We start from the raw sequence: 16,394 nt of genomic DNA, 5'->3' as shown, positions 1-16,394 counted from the left end.
CACACCCACCCTTTGTTCCCCCCTTGTTTAAAAATGCTGTGTCTGAGCGTCCCTCCCTCATATCGTCTGAGGCCTGGCTGCGAGGATGGACTGTGCACTGCTGCTGCTCTCCCTGTGGGCTCTGACTGGAACAGTGTCTCTGCAGACTTCAGGTGAGTCCTCTCACACGCTGCACATCCCTCACTCTGACCGCTGCATTCACACGCCACACAGAAAGTTACAGATGAATTGAGCGCTGCCCTTTGGCAGTGTCATTTAAGATGTATTTTTAACGCAAAGATGATTATGCAGTCGGGGGCACAGGGCCGATGCACTGACTCATAACATTAGCATTAGTGGAACAGAAGACGACACTGAACGGTGTGTTTTTGTGCCTACAGTGCCAATATTAAAATGTAATCACACTAAATTGAATTTGGAAAAAATCAGTAATTTATTAATATGTTTTTTTTTTTCACCCTCACAGTGAATGAATAATCTGTGCTGCACCATCACTGACATTTCACACACCTCCACAGGTCTCTCTAGGTTTTCCATAACACACACTAACAATTATTAGATTTTCTAATATCATATTTGTACTGTACTGTACTGTACTGTACTGTACTGTACTGTACGTGTCTCCATGCTCATGCTTACATGAGCGCAGCACATGTGTGTTTATGGTATCACGTGCAACAGGCAGTATGACTACAGTAGCACACATGTTTTCATTCGTGGAAATGTAAAATAAGAGGGAACCCAGTCTCCCCCTTATTCCTCCCCCGGCCTCTGCCTCTCCCCCTCAGATATTCTGGACATTCTGGACATTGAGGGCGTGTCGAAAATAGAAGTAAGATTATGCGGTTTCATCTTGTGCGATGGAGTACATATGGAAATGTGGAGGGGGCTGCAGGGTCCTGTAAGAACCCAAATACACACAGATGTTGTTTAAATCAACTGAGAAACTATGCAGAGTTAAACTTTATCTAAATACTTACTCGTCTCTTAACCCACAGTGACTTAACCGTCCTTCAAACACAATCTCAGTTTACACGCCACAAACGGAGTAGAATAGAAGTAAACAAAGGGAAGCCTCGCAGTGTGATAGTGTGTTTGGTGTCACGACAGGGTCATGTCCGGAGAGACTTCTGGGACAGGAGAGGAGGAGGACATGTCCTCGGCCCTGCAAGTCTGACAGAGACTGTGGAAGTAAACGCCAGTGTCTGTGTGACGGCCACTGTGGTCTCAGCTGTGTGGCTCCAGGTAACTGTTTGTGTGCTGTCACTGTGAACACCACTGTGGGCTCAGTCATTAAACACTATATACACAGCTGTGCCAACATACATCTGTGTGTGTGTGTGTGTGTGTGTGTGTGAGATTGGATTTTGTTGTTGTTTGTTACCTCTTTAGGACCTTTTCTGGCCCAAACACTGACCTTGTCAGGAAGAGTAGTCCTCATGGAGACCAAAACCTGGTCCTAATGGGGCAGAGCCAAATTTCTGAGATGCTGGTTAAGTTTAGGGCTAAGATTTAAATTGTGGTTAGGTCAAGGTTAGGAATAACTCTTATTTTAGGCTCTCAAACTGAATGGAAGTGAGTGCAATGCTTAAAAGGATGGATGTGTGTGTGTGTGTGAGTGTGTACATGTACATAGGCTGTGTGGACCAATTGTCAAGCACACATTTAACAGGTTTTGGGGAGAAGACCTGGTTTTAGAGTTAGAATTAGGTTTGGGTTAGGGTTAGGGTAAAGCATTTACTTGGGATGGATAAGGTTCTGATAAGGGACCAGGGAATGTATTATGTCTATGAGTGTCCACACAAAGAATGCAAAACCAGTGTGTGTGTGTGTGTGTGTGTGTGTGTGTGTGTGTGTGTGTGTGTGTGTGTGTGTGTGTGTGTGTGTGTACAGGTATTACTTATGTTGTGGGGACCCAAATCTGTTCCATTATAGAGTCACATTATAGGGACAAAAAGTAAGTCCCCATAACGTAAATTACTACATTTTAAGGGTTAGGATTAGGCCAGTAGTAATTATGGTTAAGGTTAGATTAAGTCTCCAGGAGATGAATGTAAGTCAATGCAATGTCCTCTGAAGTCATGTAAACCAGTGTGTGTGTGTGTGTCCTGGAAAACAAAATTAAAGCCTTGCAAAAAAAAAAGTGCCCCATGACAACACTGAGCACAAACTGTTTATTATGTTTGTGCACTATAAAAGAGTGCACTGTGCATAATCCCAGTCCACAACCTCATTAGTGCTCTTTTAAAGTGGGTTTAGTGTTAACAATTTCATTTCCTTTGTACAAGGGAACATTCCTGCACATTCTGAGAATTGTTTCCTCTCCCACTCTCACTCCACTCTCTCCTCCCTCTGGATAATGTCTTTTCCTCTTAGGTCGTACTTGTCCCTGGCCTCTAACCTCCAGTGAAAACTCGGTAGCTCACCTCCTCTCTCCCACTCACTCCTTCTCTGCCTTGCTTGAAGTGCGCTGCAAGCCTGGATACACTTTGCCCAGTGGCTTGGATGCCACCATTCGCCGTTGTCAAGGTGACCGACAGTGGAGTGGGGATGAGCCCAACTGCACAGGTGGGTTACAGTCAATCATAAAAATGTTCCGTCTCCCATCACTTCAGGTCTCTTCCTAACAATGGATTCAAACCACAGGCAGTGAGCATTCGAAGGAAGGCTGTGGTGATTGTGTTGTTTCTCAAATTCAATATCACTTCAAAGACAGCAGGTGCACAGTGTGTGTGTGTGTGTGTGTGTGTGTGTGTGTGTGTGTGTGTGATTCAAAGAGGATCAAAGAAGAAACAAAACTGTTAGTGTTTGTGTTTATGGAAGACACACACACACACACACACACACACACAGAGAAGAGACAAACTAAATGAATCATAACCTTCTGTGATTGTGTCGACTGAGACATTGTTCACTACTGGGAACTATTCTCCTCATCGTCATAGCAACCAGCGCTTCATTCGTTCATATTGGCTGTCTCAGGAATTTAATCTTGAGCTGCTGAATAAGTTAATTAAGGAGACAATAGCTGAATACACATGTATATGTGCACCTAGATTACATATACACGAGTGTGTGTGTGTGTGTGTGTGTGTGCAGTACGTGTCGCAAATCCATATTTTCTGCTAAATCAGTATGTGCATGCATTTGTTCATGTGTTATGGATTAGATTATGGTTTGGGGTCCATTCATAGCTTAAATTAGACTAAATGTTTCTCCTCTATAAAGCTGTGTTGTTATCTAAGGACAAAGAAATACATATTTCCTACAACAAAACTACAAACAGAGCCAGAATGATATCACGAGGTGAATTACAACCCCGTGAACACAGTTTCAAGTATTTCACAGTATGACGTGGTTAGAATCGTCTTGTGTTTACCGTTTTTATGTGCTATAAGTCTCCTGTGAACTCAATTAACTGTGAATATAAACCTATCTAGTCGACAGGGGTGAGAACAGACCTGCAAACAAATCCAGACAAACTCATTATCAGCTGAAATCAGCTGAGTTTGCTGTGATTTATGTTCATGAACAAGCAACACCACTGTGCTCTGAGATGATCATGTGAGGAAAATTCCATTTTTTTTTAAAAAGTCTTTCTAAATATAGAACAAAAATCTGACTAGGTGGCTCGCAAACGACACAGCGTGTTCCCGTGCTGTGCGGCATTATGGTCTGCCACAGTGCCATAAAGGTGCACAGCAGCACGCCAAGTGAAGCCATCAATAATCGGGAGCTTGACAAAAAGCTGTGCAATGCACTCGTTTGCTTGTTTCGGCCTGTCTGCACGAGACACATCATGCAGCTTTTAAGGCCTGCATCCTGCGTGCTAATCTCACACCTGGTGTCACAGTGAACCTGCTTTCCGAAGAGTCATCAACACAGCTGGGTCCTGTTCTCACCTATGAGACTCATTTTGTCTTTTCAAAGATGTGAAGGGGGAGGGGGGGTGGGACTCTGGGTCTCTATTGTAGAGTTTCCTCTTGCTGAGACACAGGCAGAAGGTAGGTGGGTTTTTTGAATGTGTGAGAGTGTTTGTATTGTGTGTCCTTTGCATGTGTGTTAGAGTGTGTGTGTGTTGCGCTCCTTCATGCCTGTTGAGAGGCAGTGGGTGGCAGATCACTGTCAAAGAGGCACAGAGCCATGTGCACACTGTGTGAGTGTGAGCGAGTGTGAATGCTGTGTGTGTGTGTGTGTGTGTGTGTGTGATCCAGAGAGAGGCAGAAAGGTAGATTTTTTCCTGTGTACATTAGTGTATGTGTATGTGTGTGGGGGGGACTGCACAAGTGTCACAGAGTGTGTGTGTGTGTGTGTGCGTGTGTGTGTGGGCGACAGATCACAGTCAGGAGAGTCAGAGAGCTTTCTTGCTCATGCTGCTCCAGGCCTTTCTGTTCCCTGTTCTCCTCTGCTCTCATCCTCTTTTCCTCTCATCTCTTTCTCCTCTCATCCTCTTCCATCTGAGGCCTCTGATAAGGTCTCTCTCTCTTTCTCTCTCTACAGTGAGAGCCAAGGACAAGCACTCAGCTCTGGGCTATTTAGTTAGTGCTGTATACATATGTCTCTGCATATAAAAACACAGCAATTGTCTTGTATGGTGCCTGCTCGGTCCTTTTTATATCATACGTTTCAATCAGAGGGGATGCATTTAATAGCGTGACTCATTCAAAATCACAGTTTTGTCTCGTTGTTTTCTTCTCCTGACGAGATGAATCTATGATGATATACCTGCTTCATAGCAGTTTGGTGCTGCAGCCTGTGTGGGTGGCAGCAGTACGAGGCAGGAGAAGGGCGGTATGTGAAAACAGAACTCAGCTCTGAGCTCTCATCTGCAGCCGAACACTCTCCCTCTCCCATAGGTCCCTTTACATTCTTATATTAACATTGTTCTGCTTCAGAAACCTAAGACAGCCCTCAGGCAAGAGCTGTGTCTGCCTTTCAAATCCGTGTTCACCTCCGAAACCCCCGAGCTCGATGGTGCTTGGGTCGCTCCAGCCTCTCTCCGAGCACCACTCTTGATATTTATATTTCCACAAGCGTGAGGTACTCCAGCTTCCAAAAGTGAACAGCGCTAGGTGTTGGTGTTATACAATCACAGTTACAGCAGGGAGCTCAGGAGAGATGTTGGACAATGTTTCACTTGATCGTCGAACTTTGATTTATTACCTAAGAAGAGTTATTTCAACTTAAATAACAACACACTGAGTGAAACGCCTCTGTGGGTCACAAACTCAAGAGAAACTCTGCCTAGTACAAGTCAAGTGAGGCAACGGCGTGACATGTTCTGTCCTCCCAGCAGCATTTTATAGTGCAGTATCTGGTCAAGTATAGCTCTTTGTAATTGCCTACCTTTGGGTAGATCTTCAAAAGAAATATACCATATTGTATTATTAATATTCATGACAAGAGACTGTACTTGATGAGTTTAGATGTATCAGTAGCTTCCTCCACAGGTCACAGCCACATGTAATCTTTTAATATCAACAAAAAGGTAGAAATAAATGTACTTTTACTCACCAAATACAAACAGAACATGTGATAATGACGTGAAAATATTTGTTTTTTTTTAAATATTAATTTCAAGTTTTAGGAAGAAAACACAACGGTGTAAATAGTGAATAGAGTTATATGGTTTGAAGATATGTGTGCATTAATACATCAGCATTTGTAATATTTTATGCAACCTGAGTCATGAACTTTGGAGTCTGAGTTTATTTACAGTTTTTCATTTACTGTGACTGTGTCCTTTCTTTTCTCTGTCCCTCAGAATCTCAGTCACCTGAAGCAGCCGCTGATGTCCAAAGCTGCCCTCTGCCTGATGAGGTCATCAGCACCTTCAGCATCCAGGGCGATGCCACTGTAGGAACCTCCATCCGCTACAGCTGCATGTCTGGGTGAGACTGGGGGAGGTTGATGGAAGGCTAATGTTGCGAGTGCGTGGGCAAAGCCTCTGAGAACATGAAAATGGTTGAAAGGTAGGAACGGAGGCAGCGAAGCCTTCGTGCAGGAGAGGTGTAGAAGAATGAGTGGTAATGAGTGATGAATGGCGGGGAATTCATTTTGATCTCCCTGCTGACAGTCTCTCCCCTTAACTAACTGGGTCATTACAGTCTAATCTTGTATTGACTCCTCTTTCCACACTGACTCATCACACTGGGTAAGATGAGCCTGAGTGAATGTGTCAGCCAGCCAACTGTGCATACAACATTTAGACATTCTGAAAGAGTGGGAAACGGCAATCATTTACACCTTTTTTCTCCATCAGTTTCATTCAGATGATGCTCTTTAGCTGTCAGTATTGTCCATGTCGCTCCACCATCTGTCGTCATTACGCTCTCTCTTTTCTCTCCCGCAGAGCCCAGATAATAGGGAGCAATGAGAATTTCTGCCAGGATAATCAGACCTGGCAGTATCCTCACCCCATCTGTAAAAGTAAGTTTGACTGTACAGTCCAGAAGTCCTTATGGAGACAAACCTGGTCCTAGTGAGGGAGAGCCTCATTTCTGAAGAACTGGATGATGTGAATTGTGGTTAGCTTAAGGTTAAGGTTATGCATTATCTTGTTATGGTCAATGCTTGGGATTACACATTTTGTTTAGGCTGTCCAGACGTCAGTGCACATGATGTCACATGAAGAATAGCTGTAAACCTGTGAGTGTGTGTGTGTGTGTGTGTGTGTGTGTGTGTGTGTGTGTGTGTGGATCATGTGAGAGTGAAAGTTGACAGACAGTTCCCTAACCCACACACATCTACGAAAATGCAACTTTCTAACGGCACTGCTCTGTTTCGTAGTATTATTCTGCCATCTTGTGGTTAAAGTTGGAATTGCATGGCCTGCTCTACAATGGGGATATTTTTGCAGGATGTTTATTGAATGCCTAAATATAGCTGAACATGGCTCAGAGACTCAGGAGATGTTGGGTAATAATTGGACTAGGTGAGTTATGTTTTCAATGGTACGTTCCTGATAATGTGCTCGTCTATCATTCTCACAGAAGTGTACTGTCTGCCTCCTCGAGAGGTGGAGCACGGCTACGTGGTGGCTGTCCAGAAGACTGAATATGAAGTTGGCTTCGACATTCACTACCTTTGCAAAAAAAGCTTCCTCCTGGATGGACCCAAGAAGGTCACGTGTCTGTCGAATGGCAGCTGGAGTGAATCACCCCCTCACTGCAGAGGTAAAACAGAGAAAGTTGCTTCATATCACAAGCAACTAAATCTCACATTAAATGCATTCAAAAGGAGGGATCTCTTAAAGCTACAGTGTGCACATTCTTGTGCCACATCGCTGCCAGTGTTGCTACACACCCAGACTTACCCCAGGCCTCAGGAGAGCTTGCAGAACTTTCTGATCATCAGTATCTCACTACCTCACTTTTGTTTCATAGAACTGGTTAATCCCTTAACCTAAAGTTTGCTGCTGTTTCCCTTTGCCAGTGTAGTTGTTATGTTCCTGCCTACGCTCTATCATTCATGATGTAAGACACATCACCGTGGCCCTCTTACACCTAGAATGTGTTTTCTATGATCAGATAACGATCGGATAGATATTTACACCTGGAATTAATGTGTCTCCGGTATCCACATCGCGATCCAATTGCTATCCGATCACAGTTGTCTCCCACACACCCCCTTACGTCGCACAGGAAGTCGCGCTATTGTATGGACTCCTCTTTGCTTTTCGACGTAGGGGAAGAAGTAGAAAGCAGAGGAGACGCATCGAACCTCTTTGTATTTACACTTCTGTTCAATCTGGTCACAAAGTGTCTGTGGCCACCTCCTGAAGTGGTTTGGCAAGTGGTCAGGTGCTATGTGATTGCAATCCAATCACAGGAAACGCATTGTCATTCCAGTTGTAAACAAAACGCTGCTCTACATACAAACAGAGAATCATGTGGAGCTGATGGAGGCTTAATCAGCAGTGTGTAAACTCATTTGGTTTGAATGTAAAAGACCTTATCGTTTACATTGAAAAGTTACACACTACAGATTTAACCAAGTTTTTACGGTGTATGTTCAGTGTGTTTTGGAGATGACACAAACACAAATACAAATCTGCGCATACTTCTGACTCCTCGTTAATCAATGTCTCAGGTCGATGTCTCATCCCTGCTGAAAGAAGCCGCGTGGTGATTGGTGGAGAGAAGCGTTGGCCCTTTGACGTTACAGATGCCATGGTTCCTCACGGGAAAAATGTGACATTCTTCTGCAAACACCCTCGTCACCAGTGCAACTTTGCTGCAATTCAGACCTGTTTTGATGGAAAGCTGCAGCCACCAGCATGCTATCTGGGTACATGTGTAACACACACACACACACACACACACACACACTATGATCTGTTTGAGAACCAGAGAGGGACTTTTGCATAATCTGTGCACTTTCTTTCTGTTTTTTTCAGAGCCCACATGGTTGCAGTACAAACTCTTCCCTCACCGGTTGGTCTCAGAGATTGAAGAATGTGTACCTGCTGATGTGGAGTGATGCCTGACCTGCATGTGTGACCTCTGCCCACAGTGCAGAACCCTCTGAGAACACATCAGCGCCCCCTCACCTCCCTCCCACTGCAGCTTTAATGATTATGATCTGTCAGACGCTCCGATGTCTTTTCTTGTGGATCAGCAGCTGTAATTATAACCTCAAGTATTACTTTGATCCTCGTACAGCCAGCGTGGATCAGTCGGGACTCACGGATGGGTCACAGGAGTGTTTCGGGGGGGTCAACAAATGTGACCAGTGTGTAATATAAAAATAAATACTATACCACTTATGCTACCTTCATGTAACCTAACTCATATTGACTCTGTGATCCCTCACTGTGTGATTCTTCTTTCATCTGTTGAATGTGACGCATCAAGTCTTTAGGCTTGTGACTTTTAAATGATGTGTTTTTGAAATAAAACAATGTCATGAATCCTGTTGTTAAGTTCGGGTCCTCTCTGTTTTCAACCGGCTCACACACACACACACACACACACACACTGAGCCTTTACAACGGGCTGCAGGTTCAACCATACTCATAGGCTGAACATGGCTCCTGGTCGGACCCGGTAGGCTGCGACACCATAGCAACTCCCCTTGACCCCTCCCTCCTCCCTCAGCAGGCGCAGCATCACCCTGTACACTGCACAGTCATATTTGGTCCTCCGGAAATATCCACAGCTCGGGTAAGCCAGTCCCTATGCAGCGAGTGTATGGGTGGAGTACAGTTTTAAAATACAGTTTTAAATGTATTGGAAGCGTGTCCGGCGCGTCCTGCCCACGCTCTGACAGCAGACCCACAACAAATGACAGCGCGCCGGGAAAGTTTGTCTTGAATCTGCGGGGTTATTGCGCTCTCGGTGTCTCGGACCCTCGGCTCTAAAATGGCTGGCTGTAGGTCCGAGGAAGCTCCGGCGCTGCTGAGGGAAGGCTGCGCTGTCTCGCCGCCGCTGAATGTGAACGTTCTTCTCGTGCGGGTGATGCGTCGGTGGTGATGTCCCAGGTCCGAGGGCTGTCATACGCACACGCGCCATGATCTTATTGGCATTTCGGACCTAGGACTGTGCGTAATGGCGTCCTCAGCGGACACCGCTTATCGATTTCTCCCCAGACTGAATATGGAACAGGCTTCTTGAGCAAAGAAAAACGGAATATGAATTCTGAACTGAGGCGAATTTAGAAATGAACAGAATTGCTTGTGGGTGATAGAAGTCGCAGACAGGGAATATCATTTCACTCACACATCTCGGACCCTGCTCTGTTCCGGTGCGTCTTTGTGAATGCTTGATGAATCCAGTCGATATTCGCTTTATAGCTAGAATTTTGAATTATGTACATATATATATATGTTAAGAGTGAATAAATAAATAAAGGGACAGTTTTGTATTAATGGGGAGCAGGGATGTGGAGTGTCATGTGAGGTGCTTATAAGAAAGATCTGGGATTTTTATTTGCTTCACTTTCAGTATTATCACAACTATTGTTTTTACACTAAATTTGACCCCAAAAATCACCATACATGTATCCCCCCCGGCCGTCCAGATTATATACAGCCTATATATTATTAACTATTTAATATATTTTTTTTTTCTACTGTGTGTGTAAATTGTTTATTTGTATTGTTATGCTTCCTCTCTGAGTTTCTAATGTGTCACTTCATCCCTTCTTTCTAGCAATATAAATAGGTATGCCCCAAAATGGATTCTCAGTTGGCTTCAGTCCTGACCAGTGGCAGCCTGGATGTCCAAAATGGCAGCCAGTGTGCAGAAGGATCAGGGTCAGTGAAAGAGGCTTTTGTGGGCCCACAGGAGAAAAGCTCACTCGGTACTGCACCAGGTAACCTCCAGCCATGCCCTGTCACAGCAGCGGGGACCATCATCAGACAAGATGCTGCTTCACTCAATGGGAAACAGCCAGAGGTGGGCGGGGACTCAAAGCCAGCCTCTCAGGAAACAAGTAAGATTGGTGGGTTCAGGCAGCCAATTACAGTCAAGACTGGAGTGCCTGTTCTGCGGAGCCAACCAATCACAATCAAAATTGTTGTTCCTCCAAGATGCAAGAAGCCAATCACAAACTCTGCCATCAGCTTGACCAAAGAGTTTCCTCTCTCACATGCGAGGCGGCCTGTTTCAGTCTCATCAGAAAAAAGAAGTCAAATGAAAGCATCTGCTGTTACAAATGAAGGAGAGCTCAAGGAAGTCATTCCTCAAAAGAGTGAAGAACCTGAAGCAGAATCATTCCACGCCACAGGGGCTGAACGAGGGAATACACTGTACAACCAGAACTGTGTTTTAGAGGCTGAACTCATTAACAGCATGCAGTCAGACACGGCTTTAATCTCCAGCATGAACACAGTTAAGTTACTGAGGGGGGTTATAGAGGACGCTACAGAGAGAGACACTGAGACAAATGTCCCTGTCCTTTTCAAAGAAATGGACTTGGAGACTTGTAAGTTATTTGCCGAGGTGGACATGGTGGAACAGATGGAACCACTGGACCTGAGTTTGCCCAAGAAAAGAGAGGCTCATGAGAGCAGGTGTGGCCACGTTCTGCATGATTCTGGCTGTGAGACGTCTCTGATAATGGAGGTGGATGAATATGAGGGAGATGGAGACAGAGACATAGTAGAAGAGGATGTTGATAATGAAGGAGATGAATGTGTGCTCCATGCGGGTGGCACAGATGCACTTGAGGACTCTCTTCTGTCTCCCTCTTTCTTTTCCACATCTGTCTTTACCTCCCTCTCATCCATAAAATACGACACAGAAGACGTTCTCCTTATAGACGACCAGGGAATCCCGTATACGCTCAGCCCAGATGGACTTAAAGTGCCGCAGGTCGATGCTTCCACATCAGCGGATCCTCAGTCTGATCAGGCTAATTCAGCAGAGGTAGAAGAGAAGGGGTTGTTGCAGTTGGAAGATCGTAGCCTCAGCCAAAGCTCAAACAATGCACTAAATGCACCTTCTGATATTTGCCCCTTACTAACCCCTGATACTGAGTCACCATCACAACTTGTTGATCGGACAAAACCTCCAGAAGTCTTCAGTTCGATCATAAACTCAGATCCCTCAAAGGCCACAGAGCCAAACGTCAAAGCTGTTCAGGAGGTGAATGCTGCTCTGTCCTCTTCCTCTGGGACATCAGTCCCGAACCAGGCCATTCAGATCCTCACAAACCCTTCAACCAATGCTCCCATTCTCCTCCTGTCATCGCCCTCTTCCACTCCTCAGCTCTCCTCTGCTCCATTGGGTCTCTCGCTCACTCAGACCTCACCCGGTGCCTCCACCCCCATGTTTCTTCTTCTCTCCGCCACGCCCTCTTCCTCCAGTGATCCTTCAGCCTCTACTGCCACCCCCATCGCTGTCCTTGACCCCTCGACAGGTCAGCTGTCCCAGATCACGGCGGCATCAACCTCCATCTCCCTCTCTTCATCCTCTGGTCAGGTCAGCTCACTGGGGTCCCCTCTGTCCACGCTCCCTCACCCCGTCATCAGACTGAGTGCCAACGACTCGCCTGTTGTCTTGTCAGGAGTGAACGGCATAAACCCCGGGTCTCTTCTCACCTCTCTTGCTGTCCCTTTGTCCACGCCTGCTGTCCAGAGTGACCACCACAGCATGAGCCCCGCCCTCCACGCTCACGTCAGCTCCTCCGATTCAAACCCCGGAAGTGAAGCCATATCTGCTCAAAAGGTCTCAAATGAAAACGACAAGCCATTGACATTTGCTGAATCCTCTGCACATGCACAGCCAGCGAACTTCACCTATGACCCTATGACTCAGCCCAGCTCAGAGGCAGACGTCCAGTCCCCAGCCTCAGAGTCTGTAACTGACTCCTGTGTCCTGCCTTCTGAGCATTTACCTCTGGATGACCATCTTTACTTCTCAAATATGGCTGCTCCACCCTCCCCTCCCATCGCACCCATAATCCCCTCTGGTAAGCTTGACCCACTGAATCCGCTGGATCCTCCCTCTCCCAACGCCATGGGCTCCCGCCGGGTGCTGTACTGCCAGCTGTGCCCGCGGGTTTTCTTTTACCTCTCCGACCTTGAACGCCATGCCATCACTCACTCGCAGAAGAAGCCTCACGTGTGCCAGCAGTGCGGGAAAGCCTTCAAACGCTCCAGCCATCTGCAGGTCAGTGCAACTTCATAGTCGCCAATACTGTGTGTCAGAGAAACAGCTGTCCTGAAACATGTAACTTTTCCCCAAAGAGCTGAGAGGACCTGCAAACTGTTCATGTACTGCTTTATTGCTACAGTAGACACAATCACTCAAACTGATTATAGTTGCTTTGACGTGATAGTTCAAGGTTCTCAAGTGTGGTTGTATGAGGTATTGACATATTATCAACACTGACCTGGTCTCGCCTGAGCGCCGGACACAGTCTCACTTGATAACACGGCTGCCTTTAGGGACAGAGAGAGAAAGGCTTAGCTTTAAGCCCGGCTTCAGTCGATATTTCAACAACATGTTGGCTGCTTTTTCCACACTGTTTCTCACAGTCTTTGCTGGCTGTAAACTGAAGCTTGCAAACCACTGACACTCCTGCACCAAATTCCATAAAGAAAACTAGCAATTTTACGTCACGTTACACAGGAGCTGTTGATCTACTGCCACCTCCATGAGTAAGTTCAAATATATTATCTTTGGTATCGGAGATGAGCTTTTTTGAGAAATGGCTTAAACCTCTTTGTTATCAATTACAGACACAGATAGTACATACTACTGTAAACTAAACTACTAACTCTACTAAACCGTAACTCTTGTGTTTCAACAGAGACACAAGCATATCCACACAGGCCAGAGGAACTTTGTGTGCCCCATCTGTGCTAAACGCTTCAGGGAGGCTGGTGAGCTACAGCGCCACCAAAGGGTGCATACGGGAGAGAAACCTTACCAGTGCCAACTTTGCCATACGCGCTTCGCTGAGCGCAACACGCTGCGGCGGCACACCAAACGAAAACATCCTTACCACCAAGTAGCCATGGAAATGCTGAATGAGAGGAAAGACAGGGGCGGCGGCGTTGGCGGCGGCGTATCACAAGTGCAAGAGGAAGAGGACAGTGCGGAGTGGTACAGCTCCACGGTGTCCAACTTGGACAATTCCGAGTCTGAGATGGAAACTTAAAGAGTTGGGACAGAAGTGTTGTCGACGCTAAAATGTCCACACATCAATTTACATTCAAAGACGGGAGCACTTGCAATATTTACTTACATTTTTGAATCACCAGTTTATTTATATGAATGTATATTATTCTCATTCCATTTAATGGGCCAAAAAATACTGCCTTTAAAATCATATGATTTCAAACGAGCTTTCCCATACGGAAAAAGTTGCCTAGCTTATATAATAGAGACAATATGAGTGAAATGACTAACCTTCCCCAATGAAGTTGCATTCCCAAAAATTCTATGATGAAGTCCTGAAGTTCTCAGAAAAAGGGTAACTTGTTTACTCTAAGCTATTATGTGTATATAAAGTATAAAGAGTTCTATTTGTAAGAGCTGCACTATCTTATGTGAAAAGATGTGATCTATCTTTCTTACTGTCTGAGACACTGTGAGTCATTTGCACTTTGTTTTGTTTGAACACTATATTTACCTTCTTTTTTTTTTAAATTGTGAATGAAGATGCTTACTGTTTTGTTGCAGCTGATTTAATGTATTTAATCCGTATTATGTAAGAGTTTGACCAAATATTTGAGTTAGTGCAACGTAAACACTACATTCGGACGTTTTATTTGTATTATTTTAACTTATTTGAAAAGAACTTTGGCTGTAAACTTTAACTAAATGGGTTTTTTTTTGTTTGTTTGTTTTTTACTTCAGTTTTCTCTCACTTTGATGTCTTCTTCATACAGATGTTTAAAGAATACAAGTATGTTAATGTGTTTTTTCATTAAAAGGTACATTAATGTCCCAGGTCACTGCTGATTTAAGTCCATTAAGTCGATGAATCACTAAAGACAAAAGGGACCATACTTGATATATATGTGCTGGGGTGTGCAAGCTGACCACTTGGACTTCCTCCAGGGAGTAATTGAGTTTGTAAGAAAGCCTTCTGGTTTTTTGCACTCTCTTAATTTTCTGCTCCACTTAAACCACAAAGTCTAACAGAGCTAAGCCCAACACAAGTTATTTAGCACTATTTTGTCCAAATGACTTATACTGGGTCCTCATTTGTGCTCTGGCTTCGGTGTGGACAGCGGCTCTTTTGGCTCCTGAAAGGTCTGCACCAGTATGAAAAACTCACTTTTCTGAAGGGGCCAATAAAATGAAAGAGATGTAGAAAGTGATGCCCAGGGGAAGGTTGAGAATATGCTGCAGAGAGACAGAAATATTTGCTCCAGCACTGTTGCCTCTCAGCTAGAAAGTCACCACTGTGAATCCCGGTTTGACCTAGAACCTATCTTTGGAGTGTGCATGTTCTCCCTGTGCAGGCGTGGGTTCCCTCTGGGTACTATGGTTACCTCCCAAACACATGCAGAGGTTAACTGGACACACCAAACAGACTGCTTGAATGTGAGAGAGAGAGTGGTTGTCTGTATGTTAGACAGGCGACCTGTCCGGGTTATACCCCGCCTTTCGCCCTGTGTCAGCTGGCATTGGCTCCAGCTCCCTGCGACCCTCATGTGGAGGATAAAAGAGTTGACAATTAGTGAGAGTGGAGTATTTGCTCTGATGAAACCATAAAAACAGATATTGAATGTATACTGTCCAACCTCTTTGACGTTGACCAACCTGAAGCTTAAAGGAGAAGTCACAGGTTATGAAAGAGATTTTTTGGACCGAAAAGCGAAATAGTGGCAACATTTTTGGGGTAATATGGAAAAAATGGATCTATCTTAACCCTCTCAGTGCTCAAGCGACACGGATCTGTGCTGCAGGTGCACCCATGGTGAACTGCCATGGGAATAATACACAACTCCTTATATGGACATCCTGAGTGTGTGTGTGTGTGTTTATAGGTCTTTCATATTCAGGCTTTAAAAAAATGCATTTTTGGGAGTGACATAAAGTAGTAATAATTGTGCAGAAATCACAGAATAGAGCGGTATATTTTCTTTTTGTTCATTAAAACGAGTGAAAGTGAACTTTGAACTGTGACGTATTTCCAAATTTGAAAACATTTTGAGTATTTTTTCCTTAGATGTTTATATAGGAAAAAAAGATATAAGACACTCTATATTGCACATTCTTATAGTCTCCATATATACTGTATCTTTAAACATAGTAATGGAAAAAAAGCAACCAAAGGGTTAAAGCAATATTCACACATTTATATCCTTTATTTAGGTCTTATTACTATAATTGTTCCACTGTGATTTTTCTGCATTCATATTTTCCTGCATTGATTCACTCATCACGTTCAATCATTGATATCTCAAAACACTCAAAACAAAAGGAGGGGATTTTGTACTAAAACTAACATTCACTAACACTCTTGCATTGCTAACTGTCGTGATTCCCCCTCACAGTTCTTCTCTCCCTCCTTCCATCACCTACCAGCCACTCCCTCCTCATTAGCCACTCCCTCCTCATCAGCTCAACTCCACTCACCTGTTCACAGCAGCTGCCCCCGATCACTAATCAGCCCACTATACTATATATAAACTCCTCTCCACCATGCACTCACTGCCAGATTGTTCTATGTCGTTTGCACTGGTGTCTCCCTGGCCGTCCCCGACCTTTCCCTGCTCCCTCCTCACTCCTCACTCCTCAGAGTCTGTTTGCTGCTTCAGCCACAGGGATCACTGGCTGCACCCCATGAAGCAAGTTTATACAATTGTGCCGTCTTTGAACTGTCCATTGAAAAGGTGAAGGATAAAAGTCTGTCTGCCTACATGTGCTGCATTTGGGTCCTCCCCCGACCTGTAACACGCTTTGTTCAAAAGAGTTGAAAACACAATCAAA

At 44.8% G+C, this 16,394-nt stretch overlaps 2 protein-coding genes across 3 annotated transcripts; both read left to right on the top strand.

Annotated features, from left to right (window-relative positions):
- Nucleotides 1–70: 70 nt before the first annotated feature.
- On the top strand, nt 71–8,911 carry ntd5 (ntl-dependent gene 5). Its single transcript, XM_044033335.1, has 8 exons — nt 71–152; nt 1,111–1,245; nt 2,377–2,568; nt 5,765–5,891; nt 6,353–6,429; nt 6,993–7,175; nt 8,092–8,289; nt 8,399–8,911. Exons 1-8 carry the CDS (start codon nt 86–88, stop codon nt 8,479–8,481), a joined length of 1,062 nt encoding a protein of 353 aa, XP_043889270.1. The 5' UTR covers nt 71–85; the 3' UTR covers nt 8,482–8,911.
- Nucleotides 8,912–9,108: 197 nt separating this feature from the next.
- LOC122774151 (mucin-17) lies at nt 9,109–14,402 on the top strand. 2 transcript variants are annotated; one of them, XM_044033204.1, is made up of 3 exons: nt 9,109–9,164; nt 10,152–12,614; nt 13,258–14,402. In XM_044033204.1, the coding sequence occupies exons 2-3, from the start codon at nt 10,176–10,178 to the stop codon at nt 13,606–13,608; spliced, it is 2,790 nt and encodes a 929-aa protein (XP_043889139.1). In that variant the 5' UTR covers nt 9,109–9,164; nt 10,152–10,175; the 3' UTR covers nt 13,609–14,402. The 2 variants fall into 2 exon arrangements, with proteins under 2 accessions (XP_043889139.1, XP_043889140.1); XM_044033205.1 differs by lacking the exon at nt 9,109–9,164 and adding an exon at nt 9,172–9,744.
- Nucleotides 14,403–16,394: the final 1,992 nt, after the last annotated feature.

This window comes from Solea senegalensis, linkage group LG9 (genome assembly GCF_019176455.1).
Source record: "Solea senegalensis isolate Sse05_10M linkage group LG9, IFAPA_SoseM_1, whole genome shotgun sequence".
Lineage (NCBI taxonomy): Eukaryota > Metazoa > Chordata > Actinopteri > Pleuronectiformes > Soleidae > Solea > Solea senegalensis.
The sequence above is the reverse complement of the archived record's forward strand: the minus strand, read 5'-3'. Positions and strand labels throughout refer to the sequence as shown.

Excerpts from the sequence above, each read along its gene's own strand:
- LOC122774151 (XM_044033204.1), top strand. The coding sequence starts at position 10,176 with ATGGATTCTCAGTTGGCTTCAGTCCTGACCAGTGGCAGCCTGGATGTC. Across the intron at positions 12,615-13,257 it reads AACGCTCCAGCCATCTGCAG|AGACACAAGCATATCCACAC; the intron begins GTCAGTGCAACT and ends GTGTTTCAACAG.
- ntd5 (XM_044033335.1), top strand. The coding sequence starts at position 86 with ATGGACTGTGCACTGCTGCTGCTCTCCCTGTGGGCTCTGACTGGAACA. Across the intron at positions 5,892-6,352 it reads CGCTACAGCTGCATGTCTGG|AGCCCAGATAATAGGGAGCA; the intron begins GTGAGACTGGGG and ends TCTCTCCCGCAG. Across the intron at positions 7,176-8,091 it reads ATCACCCCCTCACTGCAGAG|GTCGATGTCTCATCCCTGCT; the intron begins GTAAAACAGAGA and ends TCAATGTCTCAG.